Raw genomic sequence first — 20,698 nt, 5'->3', positions numbered from 1 at the left:
ATTATTATCATATGACCAATGTAACTTGAGTTGTACCCCAAAAGAAATGGTCGGCACGCCACTGATTCAAGCTTCAAAATGCAGCGGTACCTTGAAATGACTTTAGCTCAGAGACTATTTGCCCTGGAGATATGAACGATATACGCAGAATGAATCACAGATTCAGATGATATATAATTTATGCACATTCGGCGTACATATGGAGGGGAAAGGGGGGAAATCCCCTCAAAAATACTTTTCTTAAAAAAATGGTGTTTCCCCCCGCCCCCCGAAAAAATGTCAAAATGTAAAATTTATGCAAATTTGGCGTATATATGGAGGGGAAGGGAGAAAACCCCCAAAAATTATTTAAAAAAATTGTCACTTCAACCAAAAAATGTCCTCGCACTTGGGCACAAAACGATACCTACGCACAACATTCACGGACGAAAAGCTAGAACGTAGTGAAAAATGAGCGCCAATTCTTGCAGCTGCTTGAAATTCTATTTTTAGACAATGCTGGGTAACCCCTGTTGCCACTTGTGCTAAAAAAAAAACAAAGGTTTCCTTCAGCGCGCTTCGAAATTCCATTCTCACAACGCAGATTTCAACAACCACTCTTCCCCATCCCCCTACTTGCTCCCTCACGGAAAACTTTCATTTTCACATCGGATACTGAACTTTCATTTTCACATCGGATACTGATAAACAAGCTTCCTTTGAATGCATTAACAGGAGGGAGTGAAAAAACATTGCTTTAGAACAACAAAGCAGGTCTTCCTTTGTGGGCAAAAATTTGACCTTGAAAAGAGACGCAAGAGAAGTACCTTTTCCCGCATTTTCACCTCCATTTTCATGAAGACAAAAAAAATATGCAAAAAACCATTTCTGTTAAATACATGTGTTAGGAACAATATAAAAAAAGAAATTCTAGCCAAAAATAGAAAAATAATAACGTAAAACTACGACCTTGACACAGGGTATCTCGATCGAGATACTCGGGACCCAAAAGGAAGATTTCAAGCATCAGGCCCAATTTCGTCTTAATCCTGAGATCATTTGGACATGACAAATTTGATATACAGGTTGCATTGTCTCTACATACATTCATTATGTCCAAATTTTGTCCTAACAGATAATATTGCAATAACGTAAAATGTTTTAATTAACTCGAATTCACAATGACTAATATATTCTTGACCTACATTTTTAAATGCAAAATCTGGGTGACGAAAGTTTGCCTCAACACGAAATGAAAATGCAATTTTCATTAAATACTCTAAAATGCTGACCAAAGCAACTTTATTATATATTATGAATAACACTACACACGTAATCCTCGAACAGGGTTTTCTTCGGAATAAGATTCACGAGGCTTAATGGGATAATCATTCACTACAAAACAATAGCTATAAACATGAGATAAACCTGAAATAAGGGGTTAGTATTCACCATAAGAGAAGTACAGCAGGTAAAACGAAATACGTATGTAAGGAAGAGGTGTGCAAGTGTAAGTTTCTATGTGAAAATTGACTGAGTGATAGCACTAGACGCTTTCACGTCAGGGGTCCCAGGTTGGAATACCGGCCTGGTCATTGGCGTTATTTTGGAATGTTCTATTTAGCATATGTTCACTCATCTTCATCGTTGCGATTGCCCCAAAGTGGCAGAAAGGCGACGCTAATTAACAAAAATGAAAATATATGTGAAAATTAAAATGTGAATTAAGAGCTGATAGGTAAGATATTTTTCAAGAGCGATATTCGATAAAAGTTCTGTTAAGATGTCAAACCTGTAGCAACCATATAGCAAAGTTGTGTGAAGGATTGACGATAAGCTTCTATCATTTAAGCTAAGCTCACACAAAGATAGCGACTGAGCGAGCCAGAGCAATGCAAAGCAAAGAAAGCCCTTAATCACTGAGAGAAACAATGAATTTCAAGGCTGCAAATTTCTTCAAATGTCAGTTTGAAATCTCAAATAATAATTATGTGACGAATAGTATCATGTTGTAAGCCAGTGGGGATTTGAGGTGCTTTGCGTATTCTTGTTTTTCGAAATCATTTTCGTTGTTACCATTCTTGATATAGGCAGCATTTCACAATAAGTTCTTTATTAGTTTGGGTTTTTGTTTCAAGTTCATTTTATGCACAGAAAGGTTAATAGGAACTGGGCCTACAGTATAAAGTGGGATCCAAACCTTTGTGTCTCCACCGGTTATGGAACCCAGGGCCCCTTGATTGCTTGACGTTATCACTACGTCATCGAGAAGGCCCTCTGTAATGGGTTACATCTGCATGGATTAACATAAATTCATTTTAAACATATTTCGGACATAAAAATACACAGATTTGAAATTAGTTTTTTTCGAAAAATACGAGAAATATCTATCGCTCTTCTCTTGTTACTATTCATTAGGAAATAAGAATTATTTCATTTCTCTCACGGTCTATCGTTACTATTGATTGAAGAAACAACAATGCTTCACGCTCAGTAGCCGACGCCGAAGGTTAGATTTTTGTTATTTCACGCCATTGTTGTTTCTACCAGTCTCCGTTAATTTCGATAATAAAGATTAAAGATGTGATAGGTGGGGGTGAGATGAAGACAGGTTCTAAACCCAGCTATGTTACGCTAACCAATTTGCCACGGGGTTGGCTTTTCAGTTCATCAAATCATTCTATTAGTCATTAAAATTCCAGATGTAGCAAAGCAACGTAAAATAACGAAAACAAAAAAACAAGAACATATCCACTTATCACCCAGCAAATCCACACACATTCGTTTTGCAGAATGGCCTTGGAGGATTAAACATCGTCCATTTCCTGGTTCAGCTCGAGACAATTCAGGTGCCTTATCAAAGCTGCCCTGAAGCACGCAGGGTTTCTAACCCACTTCGCCGTGAGGTCTACTACTATTACCTTTGTCATTGTTTGAGAGAGAGAGAGAGAGAGAGAGAGAGAGTACTGCCACCGCCCCACCACTGTTGTCTGGTTGGTCTGCTGCGTATTCTCGGCTCTCCACTTCCCTTGGCAGATGTAGATCGCCCGCCATAAGATCAGTGTGTTTCCTGTCATCAGTATCATGCAATCATCGCTCACCTTCATCGTCGCACTTGTCATAAATAGTTACAAAAGTGACTTAGAATAGATACAAATACCTACGATGGTCGTAATTATCCTAAGCAACTACGAAAATGACGTAAATGAAATTTAATATTACGACAACACATACCAATACAGCGCACAAACTTATACTTTGATTTATGTGTTGTCTATTTCATATCTCTTCTCTACCTCTCTTGGTCGAGCGCTCGATGAAGATAAATGGGGAATTTATGAACACAATAACTTACCCAGAATTAGAACTAAAGCTCCCTCCTTAAAGCACGCAACGCTAACCACTCCGCCGTTGAGGATTGTACCGTTAGATTTAGTCATATGGACCTATAAGCAACATAATTAAATCCAAATTTAATTTATTTATGTCGCTTCTCTTATTTAGGTTAATCGCAACGATGAGGATGAATAATGATTAGATGAAAGGGATGAACGCCCAAACTCAGTGAAAGACTATACTGAACACAACTACAACTGGCAGCTGACCTTGACGGCTATTTCTTGCCCTTTTTGTCCTCCAATCCTATTCGGGGGTGTGTGGCTCGATGCGTGTCAACAAACTCGGTTGCGAAGTAAAAGCTGAAGGGGTCACATCGCTCTCCCGAAGCAACGTTGCCAAGCGTACTTCTGTTTCGGCCAGTTGTCTTTATTTGCATGTTTGTAGAGTGTTTGCGTGTGAAACTCCCTCGTGTAGACCATGTGTGCATGGTGCTGGCAATATTGTTGCCCGGGAAAAGACTCTCACGCTTTACAGTACATTTGGCAACATGTGGTGCACCCAACGCTCTTTTGTTTCGTCCCGCGAACAACGTTCGGTACCTTGTGACTCGAAAATGCCAGATTTCAGTCGAAGAAAATTCAGCTGATCGCTGATTCGCTGTTTCCCAACCGCCAGTTGGAGTTGCATTCAGTATAGAAACCGGAGCACACAATAACATGGACCACAACGGGGTAATTCCCAATTGTTGGATTTCTCTGCTCATTAAAAAAAGATAAAATTAGTGGATAGTTGTGCAAAGTTTGCCACTATACGTCACACTCAAGTCTTTGTATGAAGGCAGCACTAACACCGTGCTGAAAGATGGAAGAAGAACCATTGGACACTATAGAGTGACCACAAGGAAGAGAACCTTCGGCAAAAAGTCTCTGCGCATCTTCCCTTCCTTCGTTCAACTCGGGCCATAAGGAGTACGGCGCACAGGAGTCGCGGGTCTGCGTAGGCTTTTTTGCTTGTGGTTCCACTATAACGCTTAACAAAGTAAAAGTTCGTTAGTTCGCTTTCCCTATTAGCTCATCTGTTCATACATATTGCGCCTAACCTTGCAATCAAGAGGTCCCAGGTTCGATGCCCGATGGAGGCACATTGCAGTTATGTTGATCCCACTTCAAAATGCATGTCCAGTGGTAACTGTTCCGAATATTTAATGCCTTTTCGCAAGACTAGTATTGGAAAGTGCTTGTGGCCCTGCAAATTTGTTTTTTAAAAGTCTATGCTCAGATCTCTACAATTTTACTTACAAGTAACTCTCCATGTATTTTAAATTTTGATTTAATTTAGTTTATTTTACTTCGCTTTCCTGCCACTTTTGGCTAATTGCGAAGATGGGCATGAGTGCTGATATGATCAAATTGATAAATGGGCACTCACAAACTCCCATGCCCAGGTCGATAACTGAACCCCTGGAGTCGTAGCGCGATGTGATAACCACTCCGCCACGTGGCCCGGCGTATTTAAATTTTATACGTTAATTAATTTAAAGTGCTCCCCTGTGCTTTGCACCACGCCATGAATACCCTTGGAATTTAACCTTTTGCCGCCCAAGCGTCTCGAACGAGATACCCAAAAGTAACCCTCGGTGTACCAAGCGTCTCGATCGAGACGCTGTGTCAAGGTCGTAGTTTTTACGTTATAACTTTTCTATTTTTGGCTAGAATATCGATTTTATTTTTTTATATTGTTCCTAACACATGTATTTAACAGAAATTGTTTTTTGCATTTTTTTTGTTTTAATGAAAATGGAGGGGGAAAGGTGGGAAAAGGTACTTCTCTTTTGCGGCTCTTTTCAACGTCAAATTTTTGCCGACAAAGGAAGAACGGCTTTGTTGTTACATTGGTCATACGGCAATGCAAATATTTTTCTGTTTCTTACATGCCAGCGATAATTTATATGTGCATTTTGAACTTTTCATATATTTTTTTTTCGGGGGGCGGGGGGAGAAACCCCTTTTTTCAAAAAAAAAATCAGGGATTTCCCCCCCTTTCACCCTCCATATGTGCGCCGAATGTGAATAAATTATATATCGTCTGAATCTGTGATTCATTCTGCGTACAACGGTATATCGTTCATATCTCCAGGGCAAATAGTCTCTGAGCTAAAGTTATTTCAAAGTACCGCTGCATTTTGAAGCTTGAATCAGTGGCGTGCCGACAATTCCTTTTGGGGGTATAACTCAAGTTACATTGGTCATATGATAATAATGCAAATATTTTTGTGTTCCTTACATGTTACCGATCATTTCCATATGCATGTTGACACTGTCATGTACTTTTTGCTTGAGGGGAGGGTGGGGGAACACAATTTTTTCCCCGAAATTTTGGAATTTTGAGAGTTAGCCCCCTCCCCCTCGCCACATATACGCCGAATTTGCAAAAATTTCATATAGTCTGAATCTCTGGTTCATTCCGCGTACAACGGTATATCACTCATCTCTCTAGGGCAATTAGCTTTCGATCTACACTTATTTAATTGAAACTCTGCATTTTGCTCAAAATCGGCTTGGGCAACAGAGGCTTACTTGTGAAAAAGGCCTTGGGCGTCAAAAGGTTAATGTGAATAAGCAAATCGTATCTTACCCAAGGTATCGGGTAAGAAGGTACAAGTCTTATGTTATTCTCAACATAGCAGGAAGCAGAGAAAGGAATGCGGAATAAGCAATTAGGCAAACGTTAGGTGAGTGACTTGAGAGAGGGCTGTGGAAAGAGCGTTGGAATCGTGAGGGTGCGAGATCATTTGGCGAGAGTACAAGAGAGAGTAAGGACTGCAGATTGTGTGTGAGAGAGAAGGGAAGTGGGAAGCGATTAGTGGACAATGGAACGTGAACAGATTGAATTCTGACAGGAAGGTTGAACAAGTGACAATTGAGAGGACAAGTGTGGAAAGAACTTTCATCTATTTGTGAGGCAAGTATTATACTCTTCTTACCAATATCCATGTCGGTTCAGTCATGGAGAGTACAGAAACTCAATTACTGTACGTGTGAATTCATTTGCCATAACTTTGGACGTAACCTTTCGCATACTTTAGGCTAAGCGAGTAATAACCATCTGAAAGATGAATAACTACACCACCCAATACAATCTAAAGGGTCTTGGTTCAATCCCATCGCAGTTTTTACATTGCGATACGAAATTGTGGAATAATCATAGAGTATTACCTCGATTTTGCCTAGGCTTGTTCACAAATATAAAATTTGGTTTAATTTAGTTGACAACGACTGGGCCTAATGGAATTTTTTAGTTCTCTTTAGCCAATATCATTATACTCTGTCCTAGAAATCTGTAGAGCAAGGCCATGCATAACTGTGGAGAAGGGGAGACTGCAAGTTGGCGGAGCGAAGCAGGGCGTGCTTCTGCAAATGGCTGATAGCCGCACTCACTTTCCTCCCATGCGTTCGTTGGCCTCTCGAGTCTCTACTTGCGCAGAGACTGGTTTCCGTTCGGTCGCTCCAGAAATGCCCAGGATAGAGTGTAAATTAATTTGGTAAGTGCTGATCTTCATTGGCATGTTCCATTCCGGACACCGAATAGTTCCAAAAAATCAGAATATTTTAACTTTATTATATTTCTTAAAGAAAATTCCTGAGCAAACTAAATTGATCGTGGTCCTTGTCCATCAACCTCCACATTTGGAGGAAGCAACGCGCCCTTCTCTCCTCTTATCGCAGTCAAACTCAAAGCCAAACGAAAGATCATCTTTCCAGATGGTTGTCAACTCTGGCTGCAAGTCGCTTAACCCTTCCGGCTTTGAAACGGGACGTATGGTCACCCTATAGTGTGTCTCAATCTTAAAATTCAGTATGGAAGTAAATGGAGTACTTCCCTCTCTCTCTGATACATGAGTTTTGCCAATAGCTCTGTCCTTCTCTACCATCGCTGCGCTGAGAGATGTTACAAAATTTGGAAAATGTAAGTCAAAATTTTCAAACAGTGAAATCATTATCCTGCAGAGTTTTTTATGCTCTATTTACTGACGACATTATATAACCTGTCATAAATTCATGTGATCTGAATTTTTCATAATTATGCAATTTCGCAAAACGCTTCATTTTTTTCTAGTAAATACTTCAAAAGCCATAAATATCAAACCGCTTAAACAAATTCGCCAGTTTTTTTTTTCTACGGGATCTATGATGTTTGTAGATATGATATTCTTCGCCTGAGTGAATTAATTTGCTTACGAGGAGAGTTATATATATATATATATATATATATATATATATATATATATATATATATATATATATACACACACACACACATTGGATATTTTGTATAAATCAATCATCAGACCGTAACACGAAAAAGTTGGTTAGCGAGAAACTTTTCGGGTTGTCGCGATACACATGCAGACCAAGGGAGAAAAGTGTTGACCATTGTTTGAAGTTATTTTTAGAATGCATTGTTACTCCACAGCACAGTTATTTATAGGGAAAGGAACTTTAGGTAAATAAATGTTTTTTCTGTGATAAGATAGAGACCCTCATTTTTGCCAAAATTCTGATCATAGCCTTATATGTCAACACAGCAAATTTTATTTTACATAAAAACACATATTTTCCAGTTTTCCGTATGTAAATACATATTTTGCGAATTTTCATTTTACATACATAAAATCGCTCATTCACTTCATCTACCTCGAAATCCTCGAAGGAAAAATGTTTATTCTCCACACCTCTTTCATATCGAGAGTACTAGGTTTGTTTTGTCTTTGAACACCCTCGCTGGCAGACTTCTGGCACCTCGTCTACGATCCTATTGGGAGAAAATAGCTGTAAGTAGCTGGGGCTGGCTACACGTAACGATAGCAAGGCTTTTTAATGAAGCAATGCAGCTATTGTGGCCGGAAGGCATAAAATTTGACAATGTTCTTCTCTTGACAGATGCTGCAGCTTACATGCAGTGGTCTTGCCGTTAGCTACCCCAAAATTGTGCACGTTACATGTGTGGCTCATGCGTTGCATAGAATATGTGAAAAGATAAGAGCTCTTTATCCCAATGTTGATAAACTGGTTTCAAATGGGAAGAAAGTTTTTATCAAGTCGCCTAAAAGAATAGACATTTTTAAACAAAAATGTCCTGAGGTTCCCCTTCCCCCTACACCTGTAGTTACGCGATGCAGATGTTATGCCCAGAACTTTGAAAAAATTGTATCTGTTGTAAATGATCTCGACAAAGAAATTCTGCAAGAACTGTTGATGGAGCCCTCCTTAAAAGTCGAATTGTCATACATCTCAACAAACCTGTCCATTCTCTCTAATTCCATATGAAAGCTTGAATCGTCCGCGAACACTTTGGCAGCTTCCGTTGGTGAAGTCTGTATAGTACTAGAAACGAAACTGAAAGAACTCACTGGATCTAAATGTCTAAATGTACAGAATTTTTGGGGAAAAACCAAGGTTTTCAAACATTGTGCCAAATTGCATGTGTTTTGGAAGGAGGTGAAGTAGAGGAAGAGGAAGCTTAGGAAAACTTCAGCGTTAGTGACATTTCGTGCTCCAAATATGCAAGAATTGTTTCTTGTGACGTGGAGCGATCTTTCTCACAATATAAGATGCTTTTTAGAGATAATCGTCACAGATTTACAATGGAGAATTTGGAATAACTATGGTGATCCACTGCAACTCTTCCAAAAAATAGCTCGCTAAGAGGTAATCATTTAGAAACTAATTTCAGGTGTTTAAAATGCATGTTATAGTTTGTTTTTGTTACCAAATGTTTTTATTTTTGTCACATATTTTCCTGTTTTTATCACATATTTTCAACATTTATGACACATAAAAAATAAATATTTCTGAGTTTTTTAGCACATAAAGTTCCGTTCCCTAGTTATTTATTCCGCAATCGTAGTTTGTTTATGCGGGCTGTCTGGCGTATCAAATTCATTGCGCGCCACCGAGGTTACAATTCAGTTGCCGGCAGGTGCCCCAGTTCGTAGGAAGTGCAGTGTGCTTTATTTTGCATAAAAAATATATATTAAAGTTTTTTTTTTGCATTTATTTAATTCTGTTTATGTAAAGGATACAACATTCAACGAAAGAAGTAACAATAGTTGCCTGTATTACACATATAATGCAAATGTAAAATGGTAAATAGTTACGTCGAAATATAAACATTTACATGCAAATCTTGAGGTAACTATAGTTTTTTTTTCAAAATGCATCAAATACATAGATTTTGATGATTTCCTATACGATATTAAGGAAGTAAATTTGTCAGAATCATTAGCGATTAACAGCGACTCGATCCGACTCAGTTTGTTGATCTGGCAAAGCCGCGTTCCATTTAACCCATACTGACTTTTAAGGTTGAGACGCTCTATAGCCCTGTCCAGTCCCTCCTTATTAGCCTTTCGGAACATATAGTTGACGAACATATATCGCGACAAACCCTGAGTTTATAGCGCGATGTGGACCACAGAAACCACGGCCGCATTCGGATATTTACAGCTTTATCCACTGTGCTATCGTCGATAACGGATCGCAGCACATTGCACAGTGGGGGTCGTTGACCAACTGTACCACCTCGAGAATTAGGTTGATTTTCTTTAATCGCCAGATTTCGACATTTTACGTAAAATAAAAATTTGTTCCAGTGTGCGGAAAACAGAAATAACTAAGTATGGCTGACGTAAGTAAAAACCTGACATCTCAGAGTTCTTTCGCCGCTTTGTATTAGTAAAAACCGACGCAAGGTCTTGTGGCTTCAAAACCCGGCCTAAGCATTGGGTGGTCATTGAATGCGTTCCGAAAGTCATAACGAAACGCACGAGTCGAACAAGAGCAACTGGCCTCGTGAACCTGGTAAAAGTAGTTATTGTTAAGACTTTAGGAACGACATCGACTGTGTTTTGTTTGGAATATTTACAAATGGTGGATAATGGAAGGGCTGCTATATTAACTGCAATAAAATGTGCTCAGGGGTGCCCATACCCTCCAAGGCCAATGGCGCATTCCCCCGCCCCCAAATCATGTCATACGTCCCCCTAAATCATATCATTTGCGCCCTCAAACCATATCGTAATCACCGCAAAGTACTTACTTACGACAGCGTGTCTACCGAAAGTAAATTTTTCTTAGCTTTACTGAACACTATATTTCATCTGCCCTTCCTCCCTAAACAGGAGTGCCCATCACTGAAGACCACCCCTAAAATCGTCCATCATAATCGAGAACATGGCTAGTCTTGTAATGCAGCTATAGTATAAAAACTTGACATTCACCTCATTAAAGCGCGAAACACGCATCCTAGCAAGCTATCATTGCGAGCGAACCGAGGAAGAAAATTTTTGCATCAATTTCTTTGCAGGCTTTCTAGAATATTAATTTAATGGGTGTCAGTACTTTCTTAAGATCCCGAGATATTTAGCCTTTTCCAGCTTCTCTTTTGGCATGTTCGGGGACGAAAACGTATGGATAACATATCTTTAAATACAGTCTCCAAAATTTAATGTTCGAACTCTTCTCTCCACTACAGAAATCCCTTGACGATCTAAGATTTAACACTTTATCTTTATCTTTATCTACGCCTTTATATTTAAAACTCAGTTCTAGCACGAACATTTCCATGCCAATTTTAGACTTACTCTTTATATTGAAGAGTGTATATTAATTCTCAGTCTCCACACCAGAATTTCCGCAACAGTCTTAAGACAATACTAATGCACAAGAATTGGATACCCTCTCAATTTAATGGTCAATCCCCCTCTCACTAAAATGCCCGCCATAATCTAAGACCTAGAGTTGGATACTGCCCCCCCCCCCCCAACGTTTAATTCATTCAGAATCCCCCCTAGAATCCACGTGTCAATTAAGGACTAATATTATATAAGAGTTGGATACCCCCCGCCTTCGATAATACCCTTATACACTTTCTTTTCTTCATCTAATGGATTAAATATGGTGCATTTAAGGTTTTAAAATTTTACATATATCTTGGAAAAATATATAAATGTTGAATTTTATATTACTTGAAGGGAAAAAATCCTCCCAAAAAATCTCGATGCCGCAACCTGCGCCATATTCCCCCCCTGTGGGCACCCCTGAATGTGCTTTATTGAAGTGTGGTTTTAAAATAAAACTCAAATATACACCATAACGTATGCCTCTACACAAATAATATATGAGCTGTTCATCTCCCTACATCCAGATTTCGACAAATTCCTTTTAAGTGCATCTTTTTTTTTTAAAAAAAATCTTAACAATTCTCAACATTAACTTCAATACTTGTGCGAATTTCACTTGCACGTGACCATGTGTTTCAGATATTTGCTCTGGCCCAACACCTACCTGCATGTCCACATTACCAGCACCTGAAGTGCATGTTTGGTCGAGACTTGTTGTTAGCTGAACAGATGCTCTTATGGTTTAACCTAGTCAGAAGTTTATCCAGGATTTTTCCCTTGGTGGGGGTGGGGGTGTACGTTTGGGGATGTTAAATGCATATTTTGGACAGTTTTTAAAATGTTAGCCCTAATTCAATTTGTTCATAGATATTTCCAGAGATTAATCCCCCTTCCCTTCACGTAACATTTCAATAGAAAAAAATTGTCAAATGCAGGAAAAGATGGAAAATAGATTTTTGTGATAATGTTAACATTTCAGTCTAACGTTTTGAATATTGCTTTCCGATAATTTTCAGTACTCGATTTAATCAATCGTTCGATAATATACAATATATGACATTGAAAAACACAAAATTTAAATACATTACCTACTACCAGGAATCATTTCATGCAATTCTTAAGCTAGTTATAAAGAAATTAGAAACATTTGCGCAATATTTTTTTAACTATTTGTATGGTTCTTGTCCTAGATGTAACTCTGAGTTCATCTTGGGGGGGGGGGGGTGTCCAATTCATCAGTGCATGGGTGCGTGCGCGCTTGCCTGTCTGAAGTATTAGTAATAACTAGAGATATAAAATGACTCTTGAATAAATGACTACACTGCGAGCGAAGAGAGCAAGACAATTTTTAGAACTATTTCTTTGCAAACTGATTATGCATATTATCAATTAAGCATAGCGATAATATCCCACAATGTTTACTCTTTACAATCTTGTTTTGCTCGTTCGGCGTCCTCTTTACCTCAGCACATGCCTCTTTCCTTTCCTGTTCTAGCTTCAGTTAGAAAATATGTATATATATAATTTTAATAGTTCTATGTAGCGAGTAAGTTCCAAATTCTGCTGGTGTTTTCAAATCTCTGTTTAAACAATGATTCACAAACTGAAATTAAGTAATGAAACTCTATATATTTAGAGCATAGCCTTGACGACTTTAAAATATAGTGGGAACTTGGGATGCACGTTTGATAGATACCTAATAGTGCTTATGAACGATATCCGTCAAGGAATTTCATATTGAAGTCTTCAAGTCTTATACCCTTACAAAACTTTGGAAAATACACTTGGCGCTGTTGAGAGTTTATCTTTCAAATACTGAACAAGAGACTATGGAATTAGGAGTCATGTGCTTCTTTGCCTTAAAAGAAAACTAAATAACATGTGCAAATAAACGCATGGCATGTTAACTGCAAAGGGAAGGCAAGGAATTTTCACTTCTAAATTGAGGTAATGCTTTAGTTTCAATTATTTAAAAATCGAATAGCATTTTTTTTCACTTTCCAACACAAAGAGCACAATGAACCAAACGATTTTTTTCTCTACACGTCTTTTTAATGTAAATTACATTTATTTTTATGTTTAATTCCTTATCCTTCCTTGCTTCCTCTGAAATGTTGGAAAAAAATTAAATATGTCATTATGCCAGGGAACCGACTAGATAAAAAGAGGAAGACAATTTTTACTAAATCTATATCTTTGCAAACTGACAATGACTTTAATTTAATAGGTTGCCAGTAATTTCACAGGGCACTACGACGTTAACGCTTTTTAATTTTTATCTGTTTTGCTTGTTCCGCACCCCATTTGTCCTTAGCGCCAAGGCGGACCCCACAAAAATGGTCACATACATCAACTATATATAGATGTGAATGAATCACAAGTTCTTCATGAAATACTTGCCGTTTTATATTGAATACCCTGTCAGTAACTTTTATATTGGTACTTTATGAATATCCATTGGAAGAAATTATACCTACATATAGTGGCACTGCTTTTCTACTCACCACTTTCGGTTTCTTTCTGACTGGTTTAATTTTTTCTATATTTTTCAGCCAGTTTTGCAGTAAAGTTTCAGACATTGTTACACTAAGCAGGACGACAACACACGAACTATACATGAAAGAATCGAAACGAAAATGCAACAAAATATAAATTTAATTGATTCAGAGGTTGAATTTACAAGTCTGTAACGTATTTAAGAAATATTTATTTAGTTATTCACTCGCTGAACTGTCAACACTGTGTGCGGTATGTGCTCCTTGTAAAGAGGGCAAAAGGTCAGTTTGACATTTTCCAGATGGCAATGTCTCTTCTCTAGAGCTGACCGAAACCTTGTCAAGGAAGCTACCCTCCTTCCTTGACACTTAGGTTTTAGTTGATCGAAATTTTCATTGGACTACGCTTCTTGTAGAGCTACAAATTGTTCCTTTCTGTTAATGTTTGAAGTATTGTCATTCTATTGTTGATATAGAAATCCGTTCCACTTTTCTTCTGGGGGGGGGGGAGGTTTTCGTCAAAATATGGGAGGGTGTTGGGGAGGTGTTAGGATAAATCGCTGAACATAGTGGCAGTGCGACAACTGGAGGGACGCACGCACCCTCCTCACATCGCGCACTGCACAATACTACAACATCGATAATTGTTGTTTATTGCTCAAGCTGTTAGTTTTACTACGAGATTTGAAAAATAAGATAAACGATGCTTTCAGCAACAATGTCATTGCAATTTCCACACTTATACGTCACACACATTTCACTCGTACTCGTCATCCTAACAGTTCAGCGCTTTCTGCAGTTTGGTGAGGCTTTTGGTCTGTGCTTTTAGTTCAGCACGTTTTCCCGCGTATCTGCAACTAGCAGACGATTTTAACGCAACAAACTTGTCACAGAGCCTGTGCGTTTGGTGTAGTTTGTCCTAGCACGAAACTCACGAAAATAGACTTTAGGAAGACGCCCTTGTGGGTCCCTGCATCAATTTAATCATATAACTCATCATCATCTTCGCAATAAACCAAGAGTAACAAAACTACGAAGTAAAATAAATCAATCAAGCCTCAGCTTTTAAGCGAAGTCAGAATGTTTTAATATTTTAGTTAACGACATTAAAGTTCTTTTAGTTATGGTAAGGAACTGCATTTAGAAAGTTATTACATGAAGTTGTGTTTCTATTATATTTCTGATATGCAGAAGCATTTGGGTTCTTGTTGTTGACTATCTGTTCCACGTCCACTTTATGCACAGATACGCTAATTGATACTGGACCTACAGTTTAAAACGAATAAGGGGGGAACCCCCGAATATAACCAAACCTCCACCCGTATACATTCGAGGGTATACGCTGTGTCCCAGTGCCTTTGTAAATAAACTGGGACGTCAATTTCTCGAATTACGGTTCCCCCGTTAATCGTTGTTCTACATCTTTATTGGTAAATTTAAAATGCAGAATAATATAAATGGAATATATGGTATGCATGATGCATTTACAATTATTTTTTTTTGATTGATTTGCCTAAGTATTCACAGACATCCAGGTTATACCGTGTTGAATGATGATGAAGAGTCTGTATTGATGATTCTGGCAGCCAGAATTACATTAGTCTAGTTACCTGGGGTCCAGGTCTATTTTTAACTTGACTGGTGGTATGAGGTCAGCCATTCAACGCGCAGCTGAGTTTAGTTTGCACATTTGGTTAATTTATCTCTATTCTATTTTGTAGTAACTCCACCCCAAAGGCAAGGTGTTTCTGTCGTCAAATGGCTAGCCTCACCATGTTCATTATTTATTGATGATCTTTATAGTTTGTTATGATTGGGATTGTGTAATGCCTGTGTTGTTAAATTTTTGTTAGGTATTGATCATATAGTTAGTTTAGGGTTGCGTGGTTTATCCAGTTATGTTGCATATACAAATGTTGATTGTTCTTGTGTTTGGTACTTTTAATTGATGTGTAGTGTGTGGTGTGTGTTGGTGTTCAAAGTGTAAGGTGGTTTTTGTTTAATATGTTGAAATATAATTAAGTTAAATGAAATATAAAATATATAAAAAAAGGAAGAAAAAAAATATCAGTATCTATATAAGCCAAAAATAAGTAAAACGAATAAAAACTAAACAATGGAATATAATAAGGATATGAAATAAAATGAGATAATATTATATGAACAGTAGTAAGTTTGTTTCAGGCATGTGAAGGAAGGAACAAGGCAATTTCTGCCTACGGGTTCGATATCACTTCAGGAGGATCACAGGAGTACCGGTGATCTGCGAAGACTATGGTCTTGTCGGCACTCCCGAAGCGTTGGCATAGTTGATTAGCCTTGGTTGTTACATCAGATCTTGGGGTTGAAACCAATACTCTTACATGGAATTGTTTCTAGCAAGTGCCACTCTGACCAAGTAGTCTTTGTGGCGTTCACCCTGCATTCGAACTGGTCGAATTCTCCTTCTCTCCGCTTCTTCTCTTCTCCCGGACGACACGATGGAAAACCTTCGTCTAGATGCACCCTCTGGGGCCTCCTCTTCTTCATCTTCCTGCTCCTCTCTGGGGGCCACTGGCGTCGGAGTTCGTGGAGTAGACAGGGTTCTCTTTGGTTGCACTCTTCTCTTCGCGGATGGGGAGGGAGGGGGATTTCGGGCCCCCGGAGGAGACCGGCGCCTGCGGGGTTGAGCTCTGTATTTTATTAGCTCCACATCAGAGATGGATTGAGCGAGCTCATTAAGCTTCTCTAGTTGTTGTTTGCACAGAAGGGTTCTAATGTCCGCAGTTGGAAGTTCAGATCTGAGTCTTTTGATCGATTCGTCAGCCACTGGACAGTGAAAAACTCTGTGTTCAGGCGAGTCTCGGTCACAGCCACAGTCTGCACATCGTTCAGTGCCCCTGCTGCCTATGCGATGGAGGTAGGTACCGTATGGGCCATGACCTGTTAAGAGGTGGACCAATCCTCTGGATATTCTGGTTCCTCTAAGAGGGTTGCTCAGGACGTTAGGGATGAAGTCGTACAGTCTCCTACCATTTGTTGAATTGTTCCATTCCCCCTGCCAATCCGCCAAAAGTTTGTTCTTGATCTCCTGGAGTGTGGGATAGAATTCCCCCACGCAGTCGACCAGTGCCGCTTCGTTTCCTCTTTTAAAGTGGTATTTCGCTGCTCTCCAACGAATCTACAGTTTAAAGTTGGACCCGAACCACTGTGCCTCCATTGGGTATGGACTCGGAACACCTCGAGTACAAGTCGTTACCACTATGCCATCGAGGAGCCACAAGTATTTGAAAAAAGGAAAAGATATAGAATAAGAAGAAGGCAACAGGAACTTGAGATAACCGCTTTACTCGAAAATATCACATAGAGACAGAAATCAGTGTAGGAAAATTATGTTCTCACTATTTTGTTAACCACGGGATAAATAATATAATCTGAAGTGAAAAAATAATTATTTAGGAATAGTAAGTGCTGGGTGAACGTCGGTCAAATATAGCGTATGTTAACTTTGGAAATTGAATATGCGAAGTATAATGGTTAACACGCCTATCCGAAGGCTGGGCTAAATTAATCGATACACGGAACATTTATTGTTATCATATGTTGTACTTCATCGGAATATATTATCAACATTTACGTTAAGATATTTCTTACAAATTACAGTATAATTGTCAGTACATTTTTGTTGCTGTAGACGTACTATTTTATTGGTATTCATTCTCAGAGCTTTGAGAGAGCCTCATAATATATATCTTCTATTTCTATCGTTTCAGGTCAACGGGTTCTTTACATCTCTCGTCTCAGGATTTTATCACGTGTTGAACAAGGTTAGATAGAATTATCTCTTGCCAGGAGTCACACTGTGAAGATCGTGAGAGAGAATTTCTCAGGAACTCCATTACAAGCATTTAAGGTTTTGAGTCTGGTTGAGAGTGTAGCTAAGGAGAATGCCAACAGAAGCTTACAAGACCTGTTCTTTTTGTGGGAAAGAAGTGGAGGAGGAAGAATTAGAAAACCATCAGGTAATCTGCAGAGAAGAAGTAGTTGAGTGTGGGAATGAATGTGGGCTTAAACTTCCACGTCAAATGCTGAGTGAACACGTGAAGGAGAGCTGCAGAAAACTAAAAGTTGTGTGTGATCTTTGTAAAGGAGACATTTTGCACGAAGACCTGGAGGATCACAAGGTGCAGTGTTCACAACAGGTTGTGGAATGTGAACTGAAGTGTGGTGTACAAACAGAGCGCTGTAATTTGTCCAAACACATGGCCGAGAACTGTTCCAAATCGCAAATAACCTGCTACTACTGTGGTCTGGAGGTGAAGAACAACAACATCGAAGATCATGCCAAGAAGTGTGACGGGTCTAAGTGCTTGTGCGATGAGTGTGGAAAGAAGGTCCACGAGGAATATATGAGCTATCATCTGAAGGAGAGGTGCATGAAACGCTTAATCCAGTGCGTGTTTTGCGACGCTAATACAGTGGCAGACCTTTTACCAGAACATTTAGAAACCTGTGAAGATGTTCCTGTTCGTTGCGAGACAAAGTGTGGAAAGAAGTTACCCAGGAAAAAGATTGGCGAGCACTTACAAGAATGTCCAAAGATAATAGTAGAATGTGATTATTGCGAGAAAGAATTCGAGTCACAGTTGTTAGAGGATCACCTCGGAGTTTGTGTGAAGTATCCGATTCCTTGTCCTGAGAGTTGTGGTGTTGAAGTTGCAAGAGAAGTAGTGGAACGCCACTTGGATGAAGAATGCCAGAAGCTCTTCACTGCGTGTGCTTACAAGGGAATGCAGTGCGGCTATGAAGGTTTTCCTGCTGGGATGACGCAACATGTGAAGGAAGACATGGGGCACCACATGAATCTAATAAAGGGATTTGTTGAAAATCTCAAAATGGAATTAGAGAGCGAGAGGAAAAGAAACGAAGAAATGCAGATGGAGATAAACGTGCTAAGACATGGGAGTTTATTGTGGAAAGTGGAAGACATAGCTGGGAAGATAGAGAAAGCTAAGAACAATAGCGATAATAGAATTTACAGTCCCCCCTTTTACAGTAGTAAGCACGGGTACAAATTAAGATTGAAGGTGAACCCGTATGAGCATCGCCCTGAGCACAAAGGCCATTTAGGAGTTTACATTCAAGTGATGCCAGGAGAGTATGATTCTATTTTGAAATGGCCCTTCACATGGCTTGTAAAATTTAGATTAGTTGACCAAGCAACGGATCGTGAGGATATTGTTTATACCTTACGTGGGGAATATCGAGATAATTATTTAAAACCCAAGGACGGTAAATGTAATGGCGCATACGGGTATGGTTCTTTTGTTTCTCACGAAGTACTCAATAGCAGAAGTTACATAGTAGACAATGCAATATTTCTGGAAGTATCTGTGGAAGAATGATATTAATTCTGAAAAATGAAATGTAATGAGCAGCAAGGTAGTGCAGTTTGTGACACTCGATACACTTCTCTCTGTAGGAAAATATTTTTTGATTGATTTAATTCTTTGTTTAAAGAAAATCCATACTCTATAACACACAATAAATCTTAGCAGTAAATTCAGATCTGAATATTTGGTAAATACTGAACTATCTGAAGCACAAGAAATTTAATACATGTAATTAGAAACAGATCAATATTTCATTAATGTATTTTTGATTTCGTGTACAAATACTGAATAATCTTCGTAAATATAACCAGCACAAATTTCTTACTAATTTCTTAGGTTCACTTCGCTATCTACACAAGTTTTATGGATACATAAGTCTTATAAGGAATAAAGCAGAAGGAGGATTTATTTTCGGAGGGGGTGGAATTTTTAAGATGGAGGTATGACATAGCTGCGTTCTAGAAGGAAACTCAAAAAAATATTTCATAATTGCCATCTTTAATCTTAGTTTTTGAAAGTTGTTTAATGAGAAAAATGGTAATTGTGGATCACATCAAGGGGAGCTTGCATCTACAACTCAGGGTTTCGCACGTTCTTCACTGCTTTCATTTGAACATTTTATAGTTATCAAAATTTCTGGATGTCTATAGCTGTATCAGCTCCAATCCCTGCTACGCTAGTGCTAATAGGAAGTTATGGTAACGAAGAAATGATGTTAGTGAGGCTGTGTCCGAAAGGTACAAAGTGCAGACTTGAAGTATGTTCTTGACGGAAGTGACGTCATCTCGTGTAGTTCGAAAGCGCCAAGTTCACGCGGAATCGATACCACAGGACAGGGCACGCCAAGTTGCAGGCTTGGTCACTTGAACAGTGGATTTGTTGTTCATTTGTTTGAAATCGCGGAGGCATAAAGCCTGCAAGTTCTTGTTTGGAGAGTTCTATTAATGTGTGGAAATGTATGTAGAAGAACATTTGCAAATTCTATGTGATTTCTGTAGTGAAAAACAAGTGTTTAAAACGTGGAAAACCAACGTGTCCTCGGTTATATCTGCCGTATTGATCGTATTTGGCGCTGCAGTCGAAGTGCAGTTCGAAAGATTTTCACTTCCAGTCCACTACAAGACCATACTCGAAGGATGCTCGCTTCAAGTACGGTCTTGCATCTTTCGGACACGGTCAGAATGTTTTAAATTGTAGTCGCCGTAGCCAATATAGAATATTTATTTTTATTGTCTAAGGTAAACAGGGATGTCAATTGATTGAAATTTCAGTGTAACTTGAGAACTTGAACTCGCTGCTTAAAATATTATATTATGCCACATTTTCATTATCATATTTATATTCATACCGCGTCTATAGATTTTATGATACTAAAACCATAAAAATGTATTTGAGGTGCTGTGTTAAATTTATAATTTTTAAAACTACAACGTAGACGAAAAGTGATGCAGAAGGAATTGAAACACAATACAGGGTGTCCGGGCTATAGGTATACAAAAATATATGCTTATCAAGAAAGAACTATACCCTGTACGTTGTTGGGTAAATGCTGAATCGATAGAAAGCTCCCGAGATTTGATCGTTACCATTTCAAGGTCAGCACAGAGTCGTATAGATCGCGCAATGTGACGCTCTCTGGCAAGTGTAGCAGCGTACGCCTCAAAACGTGGACGCCACAACGAAAGGTGCAGTGTGTGCTATGGTTAACAGTTCAAATCAGTAACACGTGTTCAGCGGCGTGCAAGAAGATAATGGAACGTGGACTCTTCCACACGTAAGTCAATTTATCACTGGGACAAAACTCGACGAAGAACGGGAAGTTTGATTTCACA

General features: G+C 38.8%; 1 protein-coding gene across 1 annotated transcript in view; it reads left to right on the top strand.

Annotated features, from left to right (window-relative positions):
* Window positions 1-19,174, top strand: part of LOC145980546 (TNF receptor-associated factor 4-like) — a 44,241-nt gene extending 25,067 nt beyond the window's left edge. Inside the window, exon 2 of the mRNA XM_083113564.1 lies at window positions 17,247-19,174. Coding sequence (XP_082969690.1) covers window positions 17,421-18,878 — 1,458 coding nt within the window. The 5' untranslated portion in view covers window positions 17,247-17,420 and the 3' untranslated portion in view covers window positions 18,879-19,174. The remainder of the gene's footprint in view (window positions 1-17,246) is intronic.
* Window positions 19,175-20,698: the final 1,524 nt, after the last annotated feature.

This window comes from Lepisma saccharinum, chromosome 28 (assembly GCF_977018435.1).
Source record: "Lepisma saccharinum chromosome 28, izLepSacc3.1, whole genome shotgun sequence".
NCBI lineage: Eukaryota > Metazoa > Arthropoda > Insecta > Zygentoma > Lepismatidae > Lepisma > Lepisma saccharinum.
This window is presented reverse-complemented; position numbering and strand designations above follow the sequence as displayed.